Source organism: Pseudorca crassidens, chromosome X (assembly GCF_039906515.1).
Source record: "Pseudorca crassidens isolate mPseCra1 chromosome X, mPseCra1.hap1, whole genome shotgun sequence".
Classification (NCBI taxonomy): Eukaryota; Metazoa; Chordata; class Mammalia; order Artiodactyla; family Delphinidae; genus Pseudorca; species Pseudorca crassidens.
The window spans coordinates 3,604,235-3,625,632 of NC_090317.1; the positions used below are offsets into that span (position 1 = coordinate 3,604,235).

The 21,398-nt window shown below is 42.3% G+C and overlaps 1 protein-coding gene across 7 annotated transcripts in view; it reads left to right on the forward strand.

Annotated features, from left to right (window-relative positions):
* GABRA3 (gamma-aminobutyric acid type A receptor subunit alpha3) overlaps positions 1-21,398 on the forward strand; it is a 313,063-nt gene that overhangs the window by 280,486 nt on the left and 11,179 nt on the right. For all 7 annotated transcript variants that reach the window (XM_067724647.1, XM_067724648.1, XM_067724646.1 and 4 more), the window contains 2 exons: positions 11,305-11,457; positions 15,311-15,522. In XM_067724647.1, coding sequence (XP_067580748.1) covers positions 11,305-11,457; positions 15,311-15,522 — 365 coding nt within the window. The remainder of the gene's footprint in view (positions 1-11,304; positions 11,458-15,310; positions 15,523-21,398) is intronic.

Consider the following 21,398-nt stretch of genomic DNA (forward strand, 5'->3'; position numbering starts at 1 on the left):
GAAAGAAGGATAGAAAAGGAGAGGCTTAAGAAAATATATTCAGTTATTTAAAACAATGGCTAATTTGATAAGCTCTTGAAAAGTCCACTTGCTTTCCTTTCAGATCTACAGAATATAACTTATATAAAATATATAATAACTATTCATAAATATTAAATATTTTACATGATCAGATATAGGATTAATAGACAGGAAGGAATTCAGGGGTGTGAGACTAATATGCGGAAGGGGAGGAAATTCCCCAAGCTAATCAAAGTCCAACTATTGTTAAAAATAAATCTTCAGTGCCTCCTCAGCTGAGAAAAAGAGTGAACAGAAGGACAGGGAAAGAAAGCAGTTGAAATGTACACAGATAGGAGAGAGGGGGAGAAGGAGGAGAGAGGGGGAGGGGGTGGGGAACAAAGAAATAAAAGGATTGAAAAAGCGGCAGAGAGAAAAAAAAGCAATCCCAATGTTGTAATGAAGAAATTCTATAATTTTGTATGATAGTTCTTTGCTAAATTAGAACTAAGCCTACTTGTATTTTTCATGTTCACATAAACAAGCTAGAATGTGAATACACACACAATATGGATTGTATATTGAGCTTTGGCTAACCAGATGGTGCTTCCTAGGCTTAGGTACAAGGGAGTGGGTGAGGTAGGAAAGTGGAAAATTGACTCATTTGGGAGACATACTGAAACCAAATGGGGGGGGGGGAGAGAGAGAGAGAGAGAGAGAGAGAGAGAGAGGTGAAAAATAAGATGCTCTAACAAGAAAGGTAGTAGAGCAATCAGATTGCATGGACCTTTGGAGACTCTTTGGGGAAATTTGCCTTTTACTCTTTGAGAGATGGGAAACTATTGGGGAGCCTTAAGCAAAAGAAAGACTGAATCTGACTTTTATTATAATAGACTCATTTTGGCTGGTATGCTAAGAATGCATTGAAGGGGACAAGTACAGAGGCAAGGCACATTAGGAAGCTATTACAGTACTCTAAGTAAGAGATGATGGTAGCTTAGTCCAAAGTGGTAACAGCGGAAGTGGTGAGAAATGCTCAAATTATAAATATATTTTGAAGAACTGTCAATGTATCTGTGCCCGTGTCTGCATTTGTGTATGCACACATGGAAACATGTACGAGGGAGGGAGAGGGAGTGGTCGATGATGTTAAAGATTTTGAAGAATTTTGATTTGTGCTCCTGAGAGCTACCATTTACTGAGATAGGAAAATCTGTTGGAAGGGATAGTTTGGAGGGGTAGGAAATGGAGACAGTAAGAGCTAAGATTTGGACATGTTAGGTCAAGATACCTATTAGATCCCCAAGTGGTGATATCTAATGGGTAATGGAATATATAGGTGTAGAGCATTATAGGGAACCCTAGGTTTGCCATATCAAAGTACCATAAACTGAATGGCTTAAAACAACAGAGATTTATGTCTCCTAGTTCTGGAGGCTAGAAGTCTGAAGCCAAGGTGCTGGCTGGGGTGGTTGCTTCTGGAGGCTCCTTTTATACAGTAGAGGGGGAGGGGGAGGGGTCCACTGTAGTGCTGACCAATGACTGAGCAGGACCACTGACGGGTCGCTCATTGACAGTTGCTCACCTGGGGGAGGGGCCCACTGCAACACTGACCAATGGCTGAGCGGGACTGCTATAGCTCACGCCTGCCCCACCACTATTACAATTCCCCACTGTCAATGTCCATTCCACAATCTTGTGGGAAAAGGGGTGACGATTTTTCTGGCTACTTCCCACTGAACAGGGGAGATGAGGGGGTGATTGTGAAATGGAATTGATCAGTTTTGGGTCGAGAATATTCCTTAAAAATGTTAGTAAGCAATACAATTCTTTTTATCTACAACCATTTGAACCTGATGAAATTCCTTCTACAATGAAATTTTAATCTCAATACTTACTTTTTTTTTTTTTTTTTTGCGGTACGTGGGCCTCTCACCATTGTGGCCCCTCCCGTTGCGGAGCACAGGCTCCGGACGCGCAGGCTCAGCGGCCACGGCTCACGGGCCCAGCCGCTCCGCGGCATGTGGGATCCTCCCGGACCGGGGCACGAACCCGTGTCCCCTGCATCGGCAGGCGGACTCTCAACCACTGCGCCACCAGGGAAGCCCAATACTTACTCTTTTTGAAGAGCAATCTTAAGTCTTCTAAGGATTCATAAACCCATTGCTCTCTAGGCCTGTCAGGAGTTGGGTCATTTTCTGATGACAGTGGTGCTGCTTTAACCCGAGTGTGATGAATCCATGGCTTTACTCCAGCTAACTTGACAGATGAGTGTGTGATAAGTAATACCACATGTGGTCCTGTCCACCTTGCGGTCAGCTGGTGCTCAGTCCCTTGTTCCCTCCAGGTTTTAAGGAGGACTCAGTTTCTGGGCTGGAAAGGATGTAACGTTACATCAGTTGTATGGGCACACCTGCTGGCAACAAACTCATGAACAGAGGTTAGTATAGTGCCCAGAGCTTTAACATAATTGGCAACTGCTAGATCTTTCAGAGCATTTATAGATTCTCCCACCTGGGCAGACACCTGGAATGGCCTACCATACAATATTTCAAAGGGTCTCAATTTAAGCCTGCTTCTGGGAGCCACTCTGATCCATAGCAGGGCAACTGGCAAGGCCTTATCCCAAGTTAAATTAGTCTCTTGACATATTTTAGCAATGCTCCTTTTTAATGTATAATTCATTCTCTCGGTTTTTCCTGTTGATTGTAGTCTCCAGGATGAATGTAGCTTCCAATTCATTTGCAGTGCTTTAGCCACTTGTTGGGTTATGCTAGAGACAAAAGCAGGCCCATTATCACTTTGAAGGGAGTTAGGCACTCCAGATCAGGGGATAATGTCCTTAAGGAGGACTCTAACCACTTTGGAGGCTTTTTCTGTCCTGGGGCAATATGCCTCCACCCTTCCTGAAAAAGTGTCCATAAATACTAGCAGGTACCTGAAATTTCCTGTGGCTCAAGGCATTTGAGTAAAGTCTATTTGCCAGTCCTCGGTGGGGTAGGTTCCTCTGTGCTGAGTCCCCATCTGGGGAAGTGTGACAGCAGTCTTTGTGTTATTTTTAGCATAAATCATGCAATTTTGAGTGACTTGCTGGATGGCCCTTTGTAGGTTAGGCCCCATTATATATATTTGAATCTGTTGTAAGGTGGCATCTCTCCCGTAATGGGTACTATTATGAAGGTGCTGCAGCACAGTGTCCAAGAGGGCCTCAGGAATCAAAACAATTCCTTGTACTTTACATTTCTAGCCAAGTGAGGTATGATCGAGAGTGAATCCCCACTCTTTGGCTCTCTCCTTCTCCTTTCCTGAATACACTGACTGGTATGTTGACAAGTCGATCTGTGGGAGAAGTGACCCTATCATGGATTGTTAACCCCATTTCTTTGCTGCTTTCTTTGCAGCTTGGTCAGCTAACTGACTGCCCTTTATTATATGAGTCTCACCCTTCTGGTGGCCTGGGCAGTGCATTACAGCCACTTGTGAGGGCTTATGGACTGCTTCTAATAGTGACAGGATTTCAGAAGCATGTTTTATGTCTTTATTGTTTGAAGTGAGAAGCCCCCTTTCTTTCCAGTTCACCCCGTGGGCATGCACCACAGAGAATGCATAGTGAGAGTCTGTGTATATATTTACTTGCTTCCCTTTAGCGAGGAGCGGGGGGGCTCTTGTCAGAGCAATGATTTCTGCCTTCCCAGCTGAGCTCCCTGGGGGCAGGGCTTCTGCTTCAACAATCCTTTCAAGGGTTACCATCACATACCTAGTGCATCACCTACCTTGGTCCATGAAGCTGCTTCCATCGGTGAACAATTTCATATCTGGTTCAGCCAAGGTCTGCTAGAATACACTAGCTTGATGATTTGTAGGCAGTCGTGCTCTGGGGATTGTGCAACATCAATTCGGAGAGATGTGGCTGGATTTAGGGCTGAAGTGACCTGAAGTCTTACGTTGGGATTGTCCAGGAGAATGGCTTGGACTTTCCCATTCTCCCCGAAGTCAGCCAATAGCCCCCTTTCTGCTCCAGTAAAGAAAGGACATGGTGAGGAACATACACAGTGGTGGGTTGCCCCAGGGTAAACTTCTCAGCTTCCTGAAATATGTCACAAGTAGCTGCTACAGCTCGAAGGCAGAGGGGTCATCCCTTAACAGTCTGTTCTAGCCTGTCTTGAGAAGCAGGCAATAGGTTGAGGGCTATTCCCCTGAGTTTGAATTAACACCCCAAGACTTATGCCTTATCTCTCATGGACATACAATTTGAAAGGTTTCTTTAAGTCTGGTTGTTCCAAAGCCAGGGCTGAGACTGACTTTGTTTTTATTGTTTCAAAGGCTGTTTGGCATCCTGTAGTCCAAGTAAGGGGCTCAAAATCATGTCCCTTTAAAGCCTCACAGAGGGGCTTTACTATGAGCCCATAGTTTGGGATCCAAACCTGACAGAACCCTGCCATTCCCAGAAACCCCCTCAGTTGTCTGCAAGTCTTGAGTGTTCCCAAGCCTGCAATTTCCCGTTTTCTGTTACTCAAAAGACCCCACTGTCCTTGGGAAAGGACAAAGCCCAGATACGTGACTTGTTGCTTACATATTTGGGCTTTTTTCTGGGAGACCTTATATCCACAATTGGCTAAATAGTTTAGGGTTCTAATGGTATTTTATAGACACTTATCATATGTAGGGCCTGCTATAAGCAAATTGTCCCATATTGGAGTATAAGTCCTTCATCCAATATTAAGTTTCTAAGGTCCCAAGCCAACATTTCCCCAAACAAGGTAGGGGAATTCTTAAATCCTTGAGACAGGACTGTCCAACAATACTGTTAGACTACCTGTATTTCTGGGTCCTGCCATTCAAAAGCAAACAGTTGCTGTGATTCTTCTGCAATAGGAATGCAGAAAAAAGCATCCTTCAAGTCCAAAACTGAGAACCAGCTGTATTCTCCCAGAATAGTTGTAAGCAGAGTGTATGGATTAGGTACCACAGGGTGCAGATCTTGGACTATATCATTAATAGCCCTCAAGTCTTGGACAAAGCAATACCCGGCTGAGTTTGGCTTTTTGACCAGGAAAATAAGGCTGTTATATGGGGACAAGGTTTATTCAGTCCTATTTTCAAAAACTTTTCGAGAATTGGCTGAATTTCCTTTTGGGCCTCTTGCCTCAGAGGGTATTGTTTTAGATTAGGTGTCTCAGCATCCCTTTTCAATGGGATTTGTATCGGCCATGTGTTTTTGGCCTTCCCTGGGGTGCCATCAGTCCATACTTGTGGCCTCACCTTTTCATAGACCTCAGGGGGAAAGAGCTCTGTCTCCTTTTCTGGGACATCCATAAGTGCCATCTGTAGGCTTATAGCGTACTGTGGTGGGACCCTGATGTCAAGCTGTCCTGGCGAAAAAGTTAAGTTACTAGAGCATTTAATTTACAAAGGAGATCTCGGCCCAGAAGAGTGACTGGACACACTGGCATATATAAGAAACTGTGTTTCAGGGTGAGGTCCCCTAATTGGCATTCTAGAGGTTGTAAGAAAACGATTTTGTACTTCTCCAGAAACTCCTGTGACCAGGATGGATTGAGATGTTTTCTGTGCCACCTTGGTGTTTACCACAGAGTATGTTGCACCTGTATCTATCAGAAAGTCAGTCAACTTGGCCCCCACTGTCAAAGTTACCTGGGGCTCCTGTGGGGAAATTGAAATTGGACGCCTCAAGTCCAAGGGAGCCCCGGGCCTCTTCATTCATTATCAGAATGTTCCTCCCTTTCTACCATATGAGAGGCTCCTATCTTTCTTTTATTGTTTTCTTTCTTATTCTTCAGCCTAGGGCAATCTTTTTTCCAATGCCCTTCCTCCTTGCAGTAAGCGCATTGTTCTCTCCCCAGTGGTGGCTTACCTCTCTCCGGGTTAGTAGCCTTCCGGAAATCCAATGCTGCTGCCAGCAAAGCGGCGTTCCATCTTGCATCCTCTTGCTTCTGTCGTTGTGCCCTGCTGTTGAACACGTTAAAAGCAACGTCTACCAATTGAGAAGGGTTCATTCCAAGTGCACCATCAAACTTTTGTAATTTTCTTCTTATACCTGGGGCACTTTGCCCAATGAATGTCACATTTACCATTCTCATATTTTGGGGGGCCTCAGGGTCTGCATCAGTGTAGCACCTATAAGCTTGATAAATTCTTTCTAGAAATTCTGATGGATCCTCATTTGGTTTTTGGTGTATCTCCTGAATTTTGTCTAAGCTCTTTTGCCTGGGTACTCCCTTTCTAAGACTCACTAAGACACATTTCCTATAATATTCTAGAAGCGGCATGCCCCCATTATTAGGATCCCAGTCAGGCTCAGCAATACGAACTGCCAGATTTGCTTCTAGAGCTTCATCTGGGTCTGGTAGATGGAGCTGGTGTGATTCCTTTCTAGCCTTGTCAACAACCATCCTTCTTTCAACCCCAGTAAGCATCATATTCATAGGAGTGTGAATGTCTGCCCAAGAGGGATGGTGAGTGGCAAAGATAGAAGTGAGAAGTTCAGTCATATGGAGGGGGTCCTCTTGGTATGTAGGGTTATGGTTTTTCCAATTAATCTGAAGTTGAGAATGGCTTGTGCATCCATAGAAACACAGTTTGTTGGCCATCTGCACTAAGGCTTCCTATGGGATATTGGCACAAGGGAAATTGCCCTGCTCCGAAAGTGGCTCCCAGTCCAAATTGGGTGGCCTGTTGGGTCTTAGATGGTGACACCAAACCAGGCCCCTGTGCCACGAGGGTTAACATAGAAACTTCTAATTGATCCCCATAAGTAGGGGAAACAGGGGGCCGTGAATATGTTGGTGGCATGGGGGTTGTCGGAACAACTGCTGTTGCAGTCTGCTCGGCCAGTGGAGGAGCCAGGTTGGCCAGAGGGGGTTTTAAGTTTTGAAATAACATGTCCTCACTCTCACTTTCCCCCTCTCCCTTTTGTAGAACAGGTTTTCCCTTAGTTTTCCTTTCAGACAGCTGTACCATAAGGTGGCAGCTATCTGACTTCTTTCCCTCCTGATTCAATAGCATAAATACTTCTACATATGGAATCTCATCATTTTTACATGCTCTTTCACAAAGCAATTGTAATTGCAAGATTGTATAATAATTAAGTGATCCATTCAAGGGCCATCACTCTCCTGATCCTAACGTATATTGGGACCACACACTATTACTATAGAATATCATCTCTTCCTTAGTCATAGGCCCATAGCTGTATTTTGCCCATTTATTTAAGATATACCCCAAGGGGCTTTCCTTAGGGACAGATGGAGTATTTCCCATATTTATAAGTTCAAGAAAAACAAAACACAAAAAGCACAGGCAAATTCCAATACCAAAGACACAAACAGATTCCATCATGAATGAACGCAAAACAAAAGCAAATGGGGCTTCCCTGGTGGCGCAGTGGTTGAGCGTCCGCCTGCCGATGCAGGGGACACGGGTTCGTGCCCCAGTCCGGGAAGATCCCACATGCCACGGAGCGGCTGGGCCCGTGAGCCATGGCCACTGAGCCTGCGCGTCCGGAGCCTGTGCTCCGCAACGGGAGAGGCCACAACAGTGAGAGACCCGTGTACCACAAAAACAAACAAACAAACAAACAAAAAAGCAAATGAACACAAAACAAAAGCAAATAAATCAGTTCACAAATCAGGTAGAGTCCAACAGCGATTCCCCTCTCCAACAGGGTACCCCAATCAAATGAACAAATTGGCTTGTCCCTTAGAGCAAAAGCCCAAATTGAGAGGGGAAAATGTTCCCTGTTGTACACACCAGAGTGACTTACCCTACTATATGGAGCCCATCGGCTCCCAAATGTTGGTTCCTTGCTCCAACTACCAAGCGCTGGGGCAGCCGGTGCCACTTCAGGGAATTTTGAAGGGAAGATCCTCAGGACAAGTGTACCCAGCAGCCGCTAGGGCCTTACCCGAAAATTCCCCAACCTGGGCTGGCTGGCCACAAGCAGAAAGGCTCCTGGCTAGCTTTGCCAAAAATTTGTTACCAAGCCCAAGCTCATTCTGCTTGCCACACAACAGGCCAATAAATCAGATCAGTTGTTGGAGCAAGGAATAACAACCAGTGGTTGAGTGGGACCACTAATGGTAGTTTGTTGACAGTTGATTGCTAACGGTTGCTTGCTTGGGGGAGGAGCCCACTGTGACACCAACCAATGGCTGAGCGGGGCTGCTCTAGCTCGTACCTGCCCCGCCCCTATTACAGTCTCTGCCTCTGTCATCACACATCTCCCTGTGTCTCTCTCTTCTTTTGAAAAGAGAGCATCAGTCATAGTGTATTAGGTCCCATCCTACTCCAGTATGACCTCATCTTAACTAGTTATATCTGCAACAAGCCTCTTTCTAAAGAAGGTCACATTTTGAGGTATTCAGGGTTACGAATTCACCATATCTTTCCAGGAGACATAGTTCAACCCATAACAAGTAGGAAGCCCAGGCAGAAAATATACATTGGGGCATTATCAAAATTGAAGATATTATTTAAAGATACAGGCCTGGATAAGAATGCCAAGGGAGTGAGACAGAAAAGAGTACTGAGTCATGACAATCTCAAATGTTGAGAATTTAAAGGAACCAGCAAAGGAGATTGGACAGGTCATGATGTAGGAGGGAAACCAGAAGAGCAACATGGCCTAGGAGTTTGGTGAAGAGATTCATTCCAGGAGGATGGAGTGCTCAATATGTAAAATGCTTCTGACAAATCCAGCATAATTTTATAATTAACTGATAATTAACTATTGGATTACAGAGTTGATGGGAGGGTATAAAGTTAATACTCCAAAAACACTCAAAGTTGTTTGGTATATAGTAAGAGCTTAACACGTGTTCACTCTTATTTTGAAGAGGGGTGATGTAGGCCAGCCCATATTCTGCTATGTGAACTTTAGGTTTTAACCCAATAAATCCATTCAAACAGTAGAGCGTAGTGGTTAGAAAGCATAAGCTGTGGAGCCAACCCATCTGGAGTTGAATTCAGGCTCTCCTACTTACTAGCTGGGTAATCTTCTGCAAATTGCTCAGTCTCTCTTTGCCTCAGTTTATTGACCCATAAATGAGTATAACAATAGTACCGACCTCATAGGGTTATTGTGAAGATTAAATACTTTAAGAATGTTACATAGCAAATGCTATAGAAGAGATTATTTTTAATTATTATTTACATGAGGACATTAATATATTTGAATGAACTCGTGTCAAAATTGCTCTGAGAAAGCTGTGTTGGTACACTGCTAAGCATATATTTTTGTAATAGGGACAGTGCGGGCACACTAATGGTCCCATTCCACCAACAGTCAGTGTCACACTGATCCCCACAGTGGCAGTTTCCCTGGGTCATTTTCCTCAGGACTGGCCTCGTTTATGCGCTCTCCCCGTTTGCCCCAGCAGTTGCCGCCCAAGGCCTGGAAGAGCAGTGCGCTGCAGCAGCCTCAGGCACACACACACATTGCAGCTTGTCGTCTTGGGTGAGTCTGAGTCTGGGGTGTTTCAGGTCTCCATGCAGGCACACTGACAGGTAGACCAGCAGACCAGTGGAGATGGCAATGTTGTGACTGTGAATTTGGGAGACCCTCTGCTGGTGTGAAATGCCAGTTGAAGGTGCTGCGGCTGGAACATTGTGACCTTGTGATAGGGGTGGTCGCTCATCGCATCTGACGTGCAAGGCCCCAGCACAGGCATTGTGGGGGCGCCTCTGGCAGCAAGGGGAGGCCAGGAAGCTGGGGTGTTTGCCCTCCCCAAGGTCAGGGAGGACAGGAAATGGCCCCGGAGGAAATAATGCAGCTGCCTGGCCTGCCTGCTCCTACCAAGTCCTCCCCGAGGTGGGGCAGTGCAAGCCTGGACAGACGGGCCGGCTGGGACTACCACACTAGGATACAGGATTTGACACGCTCCCCAAATGGTCCCTCCACGCCAGTACAGGGGACATTTGGTGCCCGGGCCCGGGGCCCAAGATGCCGGCCTCTGCCCACCCACATGCCAGACATCTGTTACTGGATGGTGTGAACCCCTCAGCTCAGCTGCTGTCCACGCCCCTGCAGTGCCCTCCTAGGATGTAACAAGGGCAGGGCAGGTGTGCAGTGGTTAGCATGAGACCCTTGCCATGGGGTTCAGAGGGCCCACTCAGACAACAGTCAGCTCACAGGGGTCCTCGAGTCAGAGAGTGTGGTGAGAGTGTGGATGGCGGCCCTCTCCCCAGGCCCTCCAGGCTTTCTGGCCTCAGGGCGGTGGGTGAGCTGGGGGGCCTGGCAGGTAAGCTGGGGGGCCTGGGGACAGGCTGAGGGCTGTGTCCCACAGAGCTCCAGAGCCCCCTCTACCACTGCCCACTGGCCAGGCTCAGGCCTTGAAGCAGCAGTGAACCTCTCCCCCATCCCCACCTCAGCAACGTAATGGTGGTGGCAGTCTCCATTCGTCACAGTCCATGGAAGCGTCATATTCTCTCCAGTTTAAATAAAAGCCTGAGGGCCAGCTGGGTCCTGGGCGCCTGGCTCTGTCAGTGATGATGGCTGGGCAGGGTCCGGGGACCCGGCCCTGCAGGCACCACCAGCTGAGACCTGCCTTTTCAGCTGGGCCTGGGCACTAGTGGGAGGACCCAGACTGGGTGCTGGATGAACATTCCCAGACAGGGTGACCGGCCTGCAGAGTGCCCCCTCCTCTTAGCTAGGACCTGACCTCGGAGCCTTGGAACCTTGAACATGTAAATTGAGCGGTAATGACATTGCTTTGCTTATGGGATTTGTTAAAAGCTGCAAGGAGGCATGGAGACCGAAATAAATGCCTCCCCTTCCTTTTCTTGTCAGGACAGAGAATAACATTTATTTTGGTGGAGGTTTACAGGAACATCATGACCTGACCATGACCTGACCTCAAGAACAAAGGATCTGACACCAAGAAGTTTGCAACAACTAACCACATCCCTCCCTCACCTTTCCTATAAAAGGGCTTTGTGGAAAGCTTTTGGGGAGTTCGGGGTTTTTAAGGCGTGAGCCTCCCATCTCCTTGCATGGCCCTGCAACAATCCTTTCTCTGCTCCAGACTCCGATGTGTTTCAGTATTGTTTGGTGTCACTGTGCATTGGGCACACAGACTTGCGTTTGGTAACATTTTCACCAAAAAATAAAAAAACCCACCTCTGTACTACTTCATGATTATTAAAGAGATCTGGTTACATGTACCTGAGAGGTGCTGCAATGTCTTGTTTTGAGTATAAGGTTAAGGAGCTTTGTGAACTGAATTGGGGCCCACCTTGATCCAGCAATGTTTATTTGGCTGCATAATGTCTAATTTTACTCTCCAGGAGAATATGTCGTCATGACAACCCACTTCCATCTCAAGCGAAAAATTGGCTACTTTGTGATCCAGACCTACTTGCCATGTATCATGACTGTCATTCTGTCACAAGTGTCTTTCTGGCTCAACAGAGAGTCTGTCCCTGCCCGCACGGTCTTTGGTGAGTGTTGTTTTATGGAGAATGTGGCAGGGGCAGGGGTGAGGAAGGTGGAAGAACCATTACTGGAGTGAATGTGAGGAACACCTGAGCTCAGCATTAGTAACTAAGTCACTGGATCTTGGTGTTTCTAGCAACTGAATTCTTTAAAGGCAGTGGTAATAAGAGTGTTGGAGTATTAAGATTTACGGAAATGCTTCCTGTCTCAGTCAGGTTTGCTTCAGGAGCTGGAGAGGGATGGAGCCTTCAGTGAAAAGGAGAGGAAATTAGTGGGCAGAGCTGGAGAAAGTGAAGGGTGGGAAACTAAGCTGGCAACAGAGAAGTAGATCGGGGCTTTCTTATGACCCATTTTTTTTTATAGGACCATCTGACTTTGCTGCTTCTCCTCTAGCCTTTTGAAAGTATGAATTATCTGATATTCAGTAAGAGCTATACAGAGTTGGAAGGTTTTTAAAATAGTACTTACAATTAGAGAAATTTTCTTCAGTAGGAATTTACTGTTGTCTAGGAAGAGATTTGCATGTCATTAGCACTTTTCCCTGGGGGACTTAAAGCACATAAAACATTTTCTGCCTGTTTTTCCCACTGTAAGATTGTTTTTTAGGAGATAAACATTAATTAACTCTTTTAATCTACTAAACTGTCTCCATATACTTGGATACACTGAGTACTCACAAAGAAGACTTTTCTACCGATATTTCCTACTGATATCCCGAAGCTTTACTGTGTAGTTAGAGAGTAAATGATATTGTTTCAGAAAGAAGAAGCATTTTAGGTCAGATAGAAGAGGAGACAGTAGTGGAGGAAGAGAAATAATAACCTGTAAAGTAAGAAAAAAGAAAAAAAATTAGAAGGGTGTGATATCATGGAAGTCAAGAGAGGTGAGTGTTTCAAGAAGAAGGGAATAATCCTCTGGTGAATTCTGTGTGTTTAGGTAAAATGCAGATAAAAACTGTTGGGTATCATGATATGCTTGGGTGCTAGTGATTTGAAAAGAACAGTTCTAGTGGAGTTGGGGGAGCAGAATCTATATAGGAGTAGATTAAAGATGCCCAATTTTTGGAAATATTACAAACTAGATACCCTGAAAAATCTTCCTCCACAAAATCCTAAGAAAAGCAGATAAAATATAGAAAATACTCTTTTTTAATATCTGAACTCATAAGAAATGAAAGAAAATACTCAGTGGCCCAAATGGAAGAAGGAAGTGAAAACTGGAATGTTAATCACATGAGCTTATACTGTTGTAGCAGGAAAATGGATGGATAGATGGACTACTAGTCTTGGTAGATAAGAATTTGAGTTTTAAGGTTACACAAGAAAGACTTTTAGCCTGAGTGAAATTAAGGATTAGAACTAGGGCTGTCGTAGGCTTAATAATGGCCCCCAATGATACCCATGTCCTAATCTCTGGAATTTGTGAATGTTAGCTTATAGGGCAAGAAGGACTCTACAGATCTGAACTAAGTTAAGGATTTTGAGATGGGGAGAATATCTTGCATTATCTCAAGCAACTTTAGTTGAGTGGGACAGACATTCATTATCAAAGAAGCATATTAGACTTTTAGAAGTGCTCAAAGGAAGTGAGGAGGGCAGTCACAAAAAGACTTTGTAGAAGAGTCTTGAAAGAGAAGCACTGGGTGGCAGGCCTGGACCTCTTTTAAAATGCCAAACCTCTTTGTCCATCCATGAAGTGCACCAAATGCTTGATTGAGGGTCCTACCAGCTCTGACTAGCTAAGAGCTCTTCACAAGATGACAGTTTTAATTAAGCCTTACAGACTAGAGTTCTAAACATCTCTACTGAGATATGGCACATAAATACTTGTGTTGCAATATAGTTCCCGCCATCCATGCTTTGGCACTGCTATAAATGTGCGAGTGTGGACAATTGCATTTGCTGATAACCATAAATGAGATAATTTGTTTCTTCTGTGAATCACTTCTTGCTCAGTGTGATCAGAGGGTTACTGAGCCTTAGATCCATTCTCAGAATTTACCAGGCTACAAATTCAGATAGTTTGTTATGAGGTGCTAGCTGTATGGCTAATTCCTGACAGGGCTTAAAATGTGTTTTTTCTAACTCTCTGCCTAGTTTGTGCAAAGGTGCTCCTTTAGAATCTGTCTGCTGAAACTGTATTAAGTCTTTTCCAGTCTGGATTTTCATTTATATAGTAAATATGTAAGTAAGGTACTCAAGGAATCAAGATATGAAAAGAGGGTCCAGAGGCTGCAGCACACATGGCTGTCTCTCTGGGTAGAGTTAATAGTTAATAGGCCATATCTGCTTGCTTCTCTGTGTAACATCTCTCACCCCATTACGACTACCTTACATGCCCTACTTGACCCAGGCTCATGAGGGTCACATTCCCCGTCTTCTTGAGGAATCAGAAAGAGGTTCTGACTATTCCTTCTTCCTCAATTCTGGATGATTTTGGGTACACAACTGCACCATCAAAATTCTGGGAGAGACAGTAGGGAATATTCATAGATGGGGAGAAAAAGGCAAGGAGAGATTAAAGAAATTGCCCAAGATACAAAGCAAGTAAGTGGCAGAACTGAGGACTTCCTGCTTCTAGTGTAGATATTCAAGACTAGAATACTCTTGCTAACAATTATAAAATTACTGTTGTTAAAATGTGATTATAATTAGACTACTATAATTAATTATATAATTATGGCAATACTATTGTTAATAACAAGAGTAAAAATAAGAGTGATGTTAATTATAGAAGCTGCTATTTATTGAGTGAGTACTCTGTGCCAGGTATTGTGCTGTGGGCTTTATGAACATCATCTATCTCATTTGATTCCCCAACAAATCTCTGAGTCTGGTATCATCACACACATTTTACATATGACAAAACTTAGAGGGGTAAAACACCTTGTTCAAGGTCATATTACAAGTAAGTGGGATTGCCAGAATTTGAGTCTATTTCAGTTTGACTCTAAAGCTCATATTGTTAACCACAACACTATATAGCTCATATGTATATCTAATATATGAACAGATTAGAAATAAATTTTTAATAGAATTTAAAAGTGAATAAAAGAAAGCCTTAAATTTAGGTTAATAAACACCACCAAGAAAAAGAATCAATCCATTTAAAAGCAAGCTGTGGTTTGGCAAAACTCATAAGAAACAGATGTTAGAATAGTTTTAGTTGTTCACAAATTCAATAGGACCTAGACTGTGATGCAGCTGAAGAACAATTTTCCACAATAGTTTGTTGTGTTATTAGGAGAATAGTGTTCACAATAAGGGAAATGAAACTCCTACTAAGCTCAGACTATGTCCTGAGTCTTGGGCTCAGTTCTGGTCTGTTCAGAAGATAACTACCAGAATGGGGAAGGAAGAGAAATGAAAGAAGGAACTGGCCATGTTCTGGAGATGAACAGACACACAAGGAACTATGGCCACCCTCTCCAACTCTCTGAAGTCCTGTCCCAGAAATGAAGAAGCAGACTTTTCTTTCTTGTGTCGCCAGAGAGAGCTCTGAGATCAGTCAGTGTGTCAGGAGTTAGAGAAAGGCAGGTTTCAGTTCATAAGGTAGATTTTTCTAATTAGAAAGCTCTCTTACAATGAAATAGGTTACCTACTTTTCAATGGAAATGTTTAAGCAGAGGTTAGAGGACAACTTTTAAGTGCTATACTGGAGATTCCTATTCCTGTGATAATTGGGATGGGGTGGTTACTAGGCAGAACCATTCTGTTTTGACATTCTCTGGTTTTTACTTTAAAGGGGCCATTTTGGGTGAGGTGTAGCTCCTCCTTTCAAGCAGGAAGTTGGTGATATCATCAGATATACTCTAAATGTCTTTCACTGGCAACTGGTTGTCATTTTCTCTCTCCCCAGGTGTCACCACTGTTCTCACCATGACCACCTTGAGTATCAGTGCCAGAAACTCCTTACCTAAAGTGGCATATGCGACGGCCATGGATTGGTTCATAGCCGTCTGTTATGCCTTTGTATTTTCTGCGCTGATTGAATTTGCCACTGTCAACTACTTCACAAAGCGGAGTTGGGCTTGGGAAGGCAAGAAGGTGCCAGAGGCCCTGGAAATGAAGGTAAGATACAGGAAGGGTGGGGGCTGGGAAGCACTCCCTGAGAGAACTGTATTGGAACCAGGAGTGGGCAGCCTGCAGCCTGTGGGAACTGGCCAGGGCTGTGTGCTATTCACTGGGGTCATCAATCCAATTCTCAACTGGAGTGCTTCTTGGCAGTGTGGAGTGTTTGCTGGGGGCAAAGAAAAGAGGGTAGGTATCATGGAGGGCTGATGTCTTGTGGTGAGGGATCAAACATAAGTGTGATACTGCTGAACCCAAGGGGAACCTGTTGTACCCAGAAGAGTGGACTTTATCTTCAACCCAGAAAACAGTCTCTAGGGCCACTTCTGCCCCTCACTTTTCCAGTATGTTCCCATTACCATCAAACAAAAGTGATCATCATTCCTTCTATGTCTTTGCTTATTTTTTACTCTCTACCTGGAATGTTCTTTTCTTATTTTCCTGCCTGATAAAGACCTGCTTAGTCTTTAAGACCCAGATGAAGTGCTATTTTCTCCATAGAATATTTCCAGAATCATGCAGATACCTTTAGCTTTTCTTGAGGTGGGGGGAGGGTGCTCATGATATTAAGAGCATTTATTTGTATTAGAGTTATTTGTCTGCTTCCTCACTAGACTGAACTTCTTGAGGGCAGGGGCTTGTCTGAATTCTTTCTAACTAGCTAGTATCCTTGCACAGCATCTGACTCAGTAAAAGCTGAATAAATGTTAATTGGATTAGTGGATGGGAAGGAAGAAAAAAGAGAGAGAAAATGCCAGTAAACCACCTGGAATTGGTAAAAATAAAAACATGAATACAGTGAAATCAAGATTGTTGTCCTTGGCTACTTTAAAAGAGCTCAGATCTCTAGCTCTAGATGAAGACTAACCCAAGATGCTAAAAAGAACTGGCAGATATGGTCCCAGAACCATTCTAGTACTCTTTGAAGAATCATGGAGAAGAGAAAACATAATGAAGACTTTTCAAACCGGAGGAATAGATTCCATAGAATATAGACTGGTGAGTTGGAAAAATTTTAGAATAGATTTTAACTATTTATTTAGATAGAATTTATTAACTCCTTGCTATAAATTATGAAGAAATAACCAGTCCCTGTCATCTCCCAACTTTTATTTGTTATACTACTTTTTCTGCATTGTCAAGTTTTATAGCATTTACATGCTTTTATGCAGCCATAATTTCTATAGTTGCTTAGTCATAGTTTTACATTTACATAGGCTCTTTTCTCAAAATAGTCCTTTTATCCATTTTTTTGTTCATTGCTTAGTTATCTCAAGGCTGTCCTCTGGAAGTTTCTTTAAGAAGGGTTCATGGGAACCATATTTCTTACCATCTTACATGTGTAAAATTATCTGTCAATTGTGTTTATACTTAAATTATATTTGGGCTGTTGTACAATTTGTGGGTCACATTCTCTTTCTCTGATGTCCACATAGACATTGGCTGCTATATTCAGTTCTAGCACTGAATGTTGGTGTGAAGAAATTTAAAACCTGCCTGAGAATCTCTCACATAATGGGGGAGGGGTGATTTTATGGCCTAGAAATCCATATGAATGTGTCTTTTATTTACAAATACCAGTTACTTTACAAGGATATATCTTTTTTTTTTTTTTTTTTTTTTGCGGTACGTGGGCCTCTCACTGTTGTGGCCTCTCCCGTTGTGGAGCACAGGCTCCAGACGCACAGGCTCAGCAGCCATGGCTCACGGGCCCAGCCGCTCTGCGGCATGTGGGATCTTCCCGGACCGGGACACGAACCCGTGTCCCCTGCATCGGCAGGCGGACGCTCAACCACTGCGCCACCAGGGAAGCCCTACAAGGATATATCTTGATCTATCTTTATGAATTTTTCCTAGGACAGCATGTTGCCCTTTAAGCCTATGGATTCACAAGTGTCTTTGTTTCAGGAAAGCTTTCCTGAAACATATCTTTGATCTGTTATCTTCCTAGAAGTGCAGATTATACATATAATAGAACTTTGTCCTCCATATCTACCATTTTTCTCTAGTAATTTGTAACTGTTATTTTCCATTTCATTTTTCTCATTTTTCTCAAGTGTGTCTTACATGTCTCTGAACATTTTCACCCATGCCTATTCTCCTTCATTTCTATAGCAGTATTATTTTTCCTTATATTCATTTTATGATTTCTGCTGACTTAGCTTTTCATGTATTCTATGTTTGTTTTGTGTGTTGTTACACAGTCCTTTATTGGTTATTTCTTCTCCTTGTAACATATTTTGCATCAATACCATATTATTGTTTTTCAATTGTTACTTGAAGTTGTATTAGAGGAGTTCTTTACTAGCACTGCTATGTGTGAAAGTATCATTTTGGGGAGGGACTGAGAGAATGAGTAGGATGGTAGTGAGTAGTTGAGAGTATGTAGTTGAAAGTGAGTAGTTTGACCATGATCTGTTATCTATATAAATTCTTATAAATAACTCACAAGAAAGTCCTCTATGTATGGTGTAGTGTGTGTGTGTGTGTGTGTGTGTGTGTGTGTGTGTGTGTGTGAGAGAGAGTGTGTGCACGCGCATATGTGTAGTATTGTATCCTCTAATTTTTCCAGTCTCTACCTCCTCTCTACTCTGTGGTGGTCAAACAGTATTCCAGGATGTTCTCACTACCAGCCTTAAAAACATTTTGTTTCAAAACAAGGGTCATTTGTTTTCTCACTCAGGTCCTGCCACCCACCTTTAGGACTCTATTCTTGGCCTGAAATCCAGAACAGTAGGCATCCTCAGTGTCTTCTTCATCCTGATACAATTTTTAGTGCATTTGTGTCTTCTTCACCCTGATACAATTTTTACTGCATTTGGGAGCCCTTACTTTTTGGGATGAGAAAATGCTTTCAATTTTCATCAAAGGTAGAGTTTTGGTTTCTATATCTCATTTTTCTTATAATTTTGATTGGTTACAGAGAAGAAAAGGGAGCAAAGATGTCCTTACTCTGACATATTAAACTGAAAATTCCCTAGAATATATTATTATACAGATGTTTTAAGAGCAGTTAGCACTAACTATTGATAGCCAGTCTGAGTTCACTAAGAAGAAATTATGCCAAACTAACCTTAAGAAAATTCATGAAAAGACATCTGACTAACTTTTTAAAATTATGTCTTCATGAAGAAGAAACAGCAGTAGAAAAAGTAATACAATTATGCTGATGTAGTTGGTTGACCAACTGAAGTCAAATATAATTCATTGATGGAGGGTCATCAACCTGAATGGACGTTCCTGTGATAAGCCACAGGGCTTTGTCCTTGACCCTTCCCTCTTAAATGCTGTCATCTGTGACTTAAATGAAGATATAGAATGTAGGAGATTCAAATTTGTAAACTGACATTAATGAAGAGGAGTATCTTCTGAATTAGAATCAAAGAGAATTTCTGAAGTTTGAAAGAACAGGCTGAAATCAACAGATTAACATTTTATTTTCTTTTTAAATTTTTTTATGGGACCATAATTGCTTTACAATGTTGTGTTAGTTTCTGCTGTACAATGAAGTGAATCAGCCACATGTATACATATATGCCCTCCCTCTTGGACCTCCCTCCCACTTAACCCCCCATCCCACCCATCTTGGTCATCACAGAGCACCAAGCTGAGCTTCCTGTGCTTTATAGCAGGTTCCGATTAGCTAACTATTTTATACGTGGTAGTGTATATATTCTTACACATAGATTCTAAAAAAGTTAGTTCTAGGATAAAAAAACTTAACAAAAATTGTATATTATAAATAAGATGCTGGGATATAGGAAAATGGCAAATTTAATATAAGCCATCCATGTGGTATAACTCTTGAGAAGCCAAATTTTGTTTGAGTCTGAGTTAGAAGTTACCTAGACCAAGTGAGATGATAAGCCCCTTTTATTCTGTACAGGTTGGACCATGTTTAAAATATGCTGTTCCAGTTTGGTTACTACAGTGGAGAAGGGACAAATGCATTAAGGGGATGATGATTGCTAATTTCAGATATCTGAAAGGCAGTCATGGATACCTTGTGAAAAATATGGTAGACTTTTTTTTGTGACTGGGAAGAGATGCAGTGGTGGTTTGAAGGTACAGAGAGCACTAGAATAGATTAAGAAACTGTAAATGTAGATGTCAAAAATGATAACTGTTTCTCTAATTCCAAGGAGTACTGAAAATGAAAAAAAGGGAACAAAAAGAATGATCTAAAAGTCTTCTGCAAAGATGGTGATCTCAGTCGTCCTCCTTAGTCCCTCTCCGTGGTCAATCTATTTAAGTTATTGAAAGGATGTTGATTATGAGATTTGAAAAAAAACCAATGGAATGTGTAAAAATGGATCTCTAATGTGAGGGTGCTGTGCTTTGTCTACACTGCTACAATATGAATGAACTAACAGTGAGAACCACTGACCCACAGGACAAAAAAATGAAGTGCATTAAAAGTAAAAATAGTGAAATTTAATCATAACTTATTCTGCTTTTTTCCTTCTTTAAAGAGACATATTAAACCTTATTTGCCTCACAAAGCTAGAATGGGTGAGCACAAAACTGTTTAAAACTAATAAAAATGTTTCAAAAATCTATTTCTGATCTGTACTATGATCAAGGATTAGATAAAATGTGAGGGGAAAGATAAAGGAAAGGAAAAGAAGGGGTAGGTAGGAACAAAAATTCATTTTCAAATGAAGACAAATGACTAACGACTACCTTATAATAGCACTCTGCAAAATAGATGAACTCTGGGCTTCTGAGGAACAACTACATGTTTTATCACTGCTTCCTTTAAAAATTCCATTAAAATGAGGGTAAAGAAATAAAATAGGTTTAAACCCACAAGTACCAGGAGATCTGGAGAAGGATTTCAGTCAGACAAGAGACTGTAATGCATTTTTCAAGAAAAATGAATGGGGAAAGAGAGAATAAGAACTGATTTATCAAGCTGGAGTAAGATAGAACCCCAGAGAAACTCAGTATTCAAGGTGCTTGGTACAGCAGACAGTAAATCATGGGGCTGCAATTAGGGGGATTGGCTAAAAGTCTGTGCACAAAGTAGTCAAGACCCCAGAGCCTGCCCAACATGTAAAATGTCTACAGCCAGATGTATACTTTCCTGAAGAACAGCAGAAGCTTCTCTTCTAAAGAAGCTGAATGTCTCCAGAGAAAAGACCTCTACACAGTGACATTTTGGAGTACCCCATAAAATGACCTCCTTCCAAATAATCTTCTTAAATCATAGTTTGCAAATCAGCAAGCCCAGCTCAGGTACACTGAGCATACAGACATCTTTTATGTTGCCAAATAAAACTGGGATACCAAGGATTACCAAAGTGAAATTTTCAACGTGAAAAAGAAAAGATTAAAAAAAACAAAAACAAAACTCATCTTGGCAGGAACAGAGATAATTCAGGGAATTAAAGAGAATTTAAGAAAAACAAAAGTAAATTTTATCTTATAGTTGTAAATACATACATAAAATAAGAATAGGATGCTAATATAAAAGGAAATCAGAGAATAAAGAAGAGCTTTTGAAATGAAAAATAACTGCCAAAATAAAAATTTCAATAGAGAGGTGGGAAAATAAACTGAAGAGAATCTCCCTACAAGTAGGGTAAAAAGGAAATAAATGGAGAATGTAAAAGAAAAGGTTAAGGGGCTTAGAGATGAATCCAGAAAATTCATCCAACTCAGAAGCTGCAGAATGAGTGAACAGAGAAACGAGAGCAAAGGAAATTAACAAAGAACAAGACATCTTTACAAATGGAAAGATATAAGCATCCAGATTGAAACTGTCCCCATAGGCCCACGTAAAGTGACATCATCTTGCAATTTTAGAAAACCAGGGATAAATGATAGTCTAAAGAGATTCTAGAAAGAGAGTAAATGTTATCTACAAAGAAATG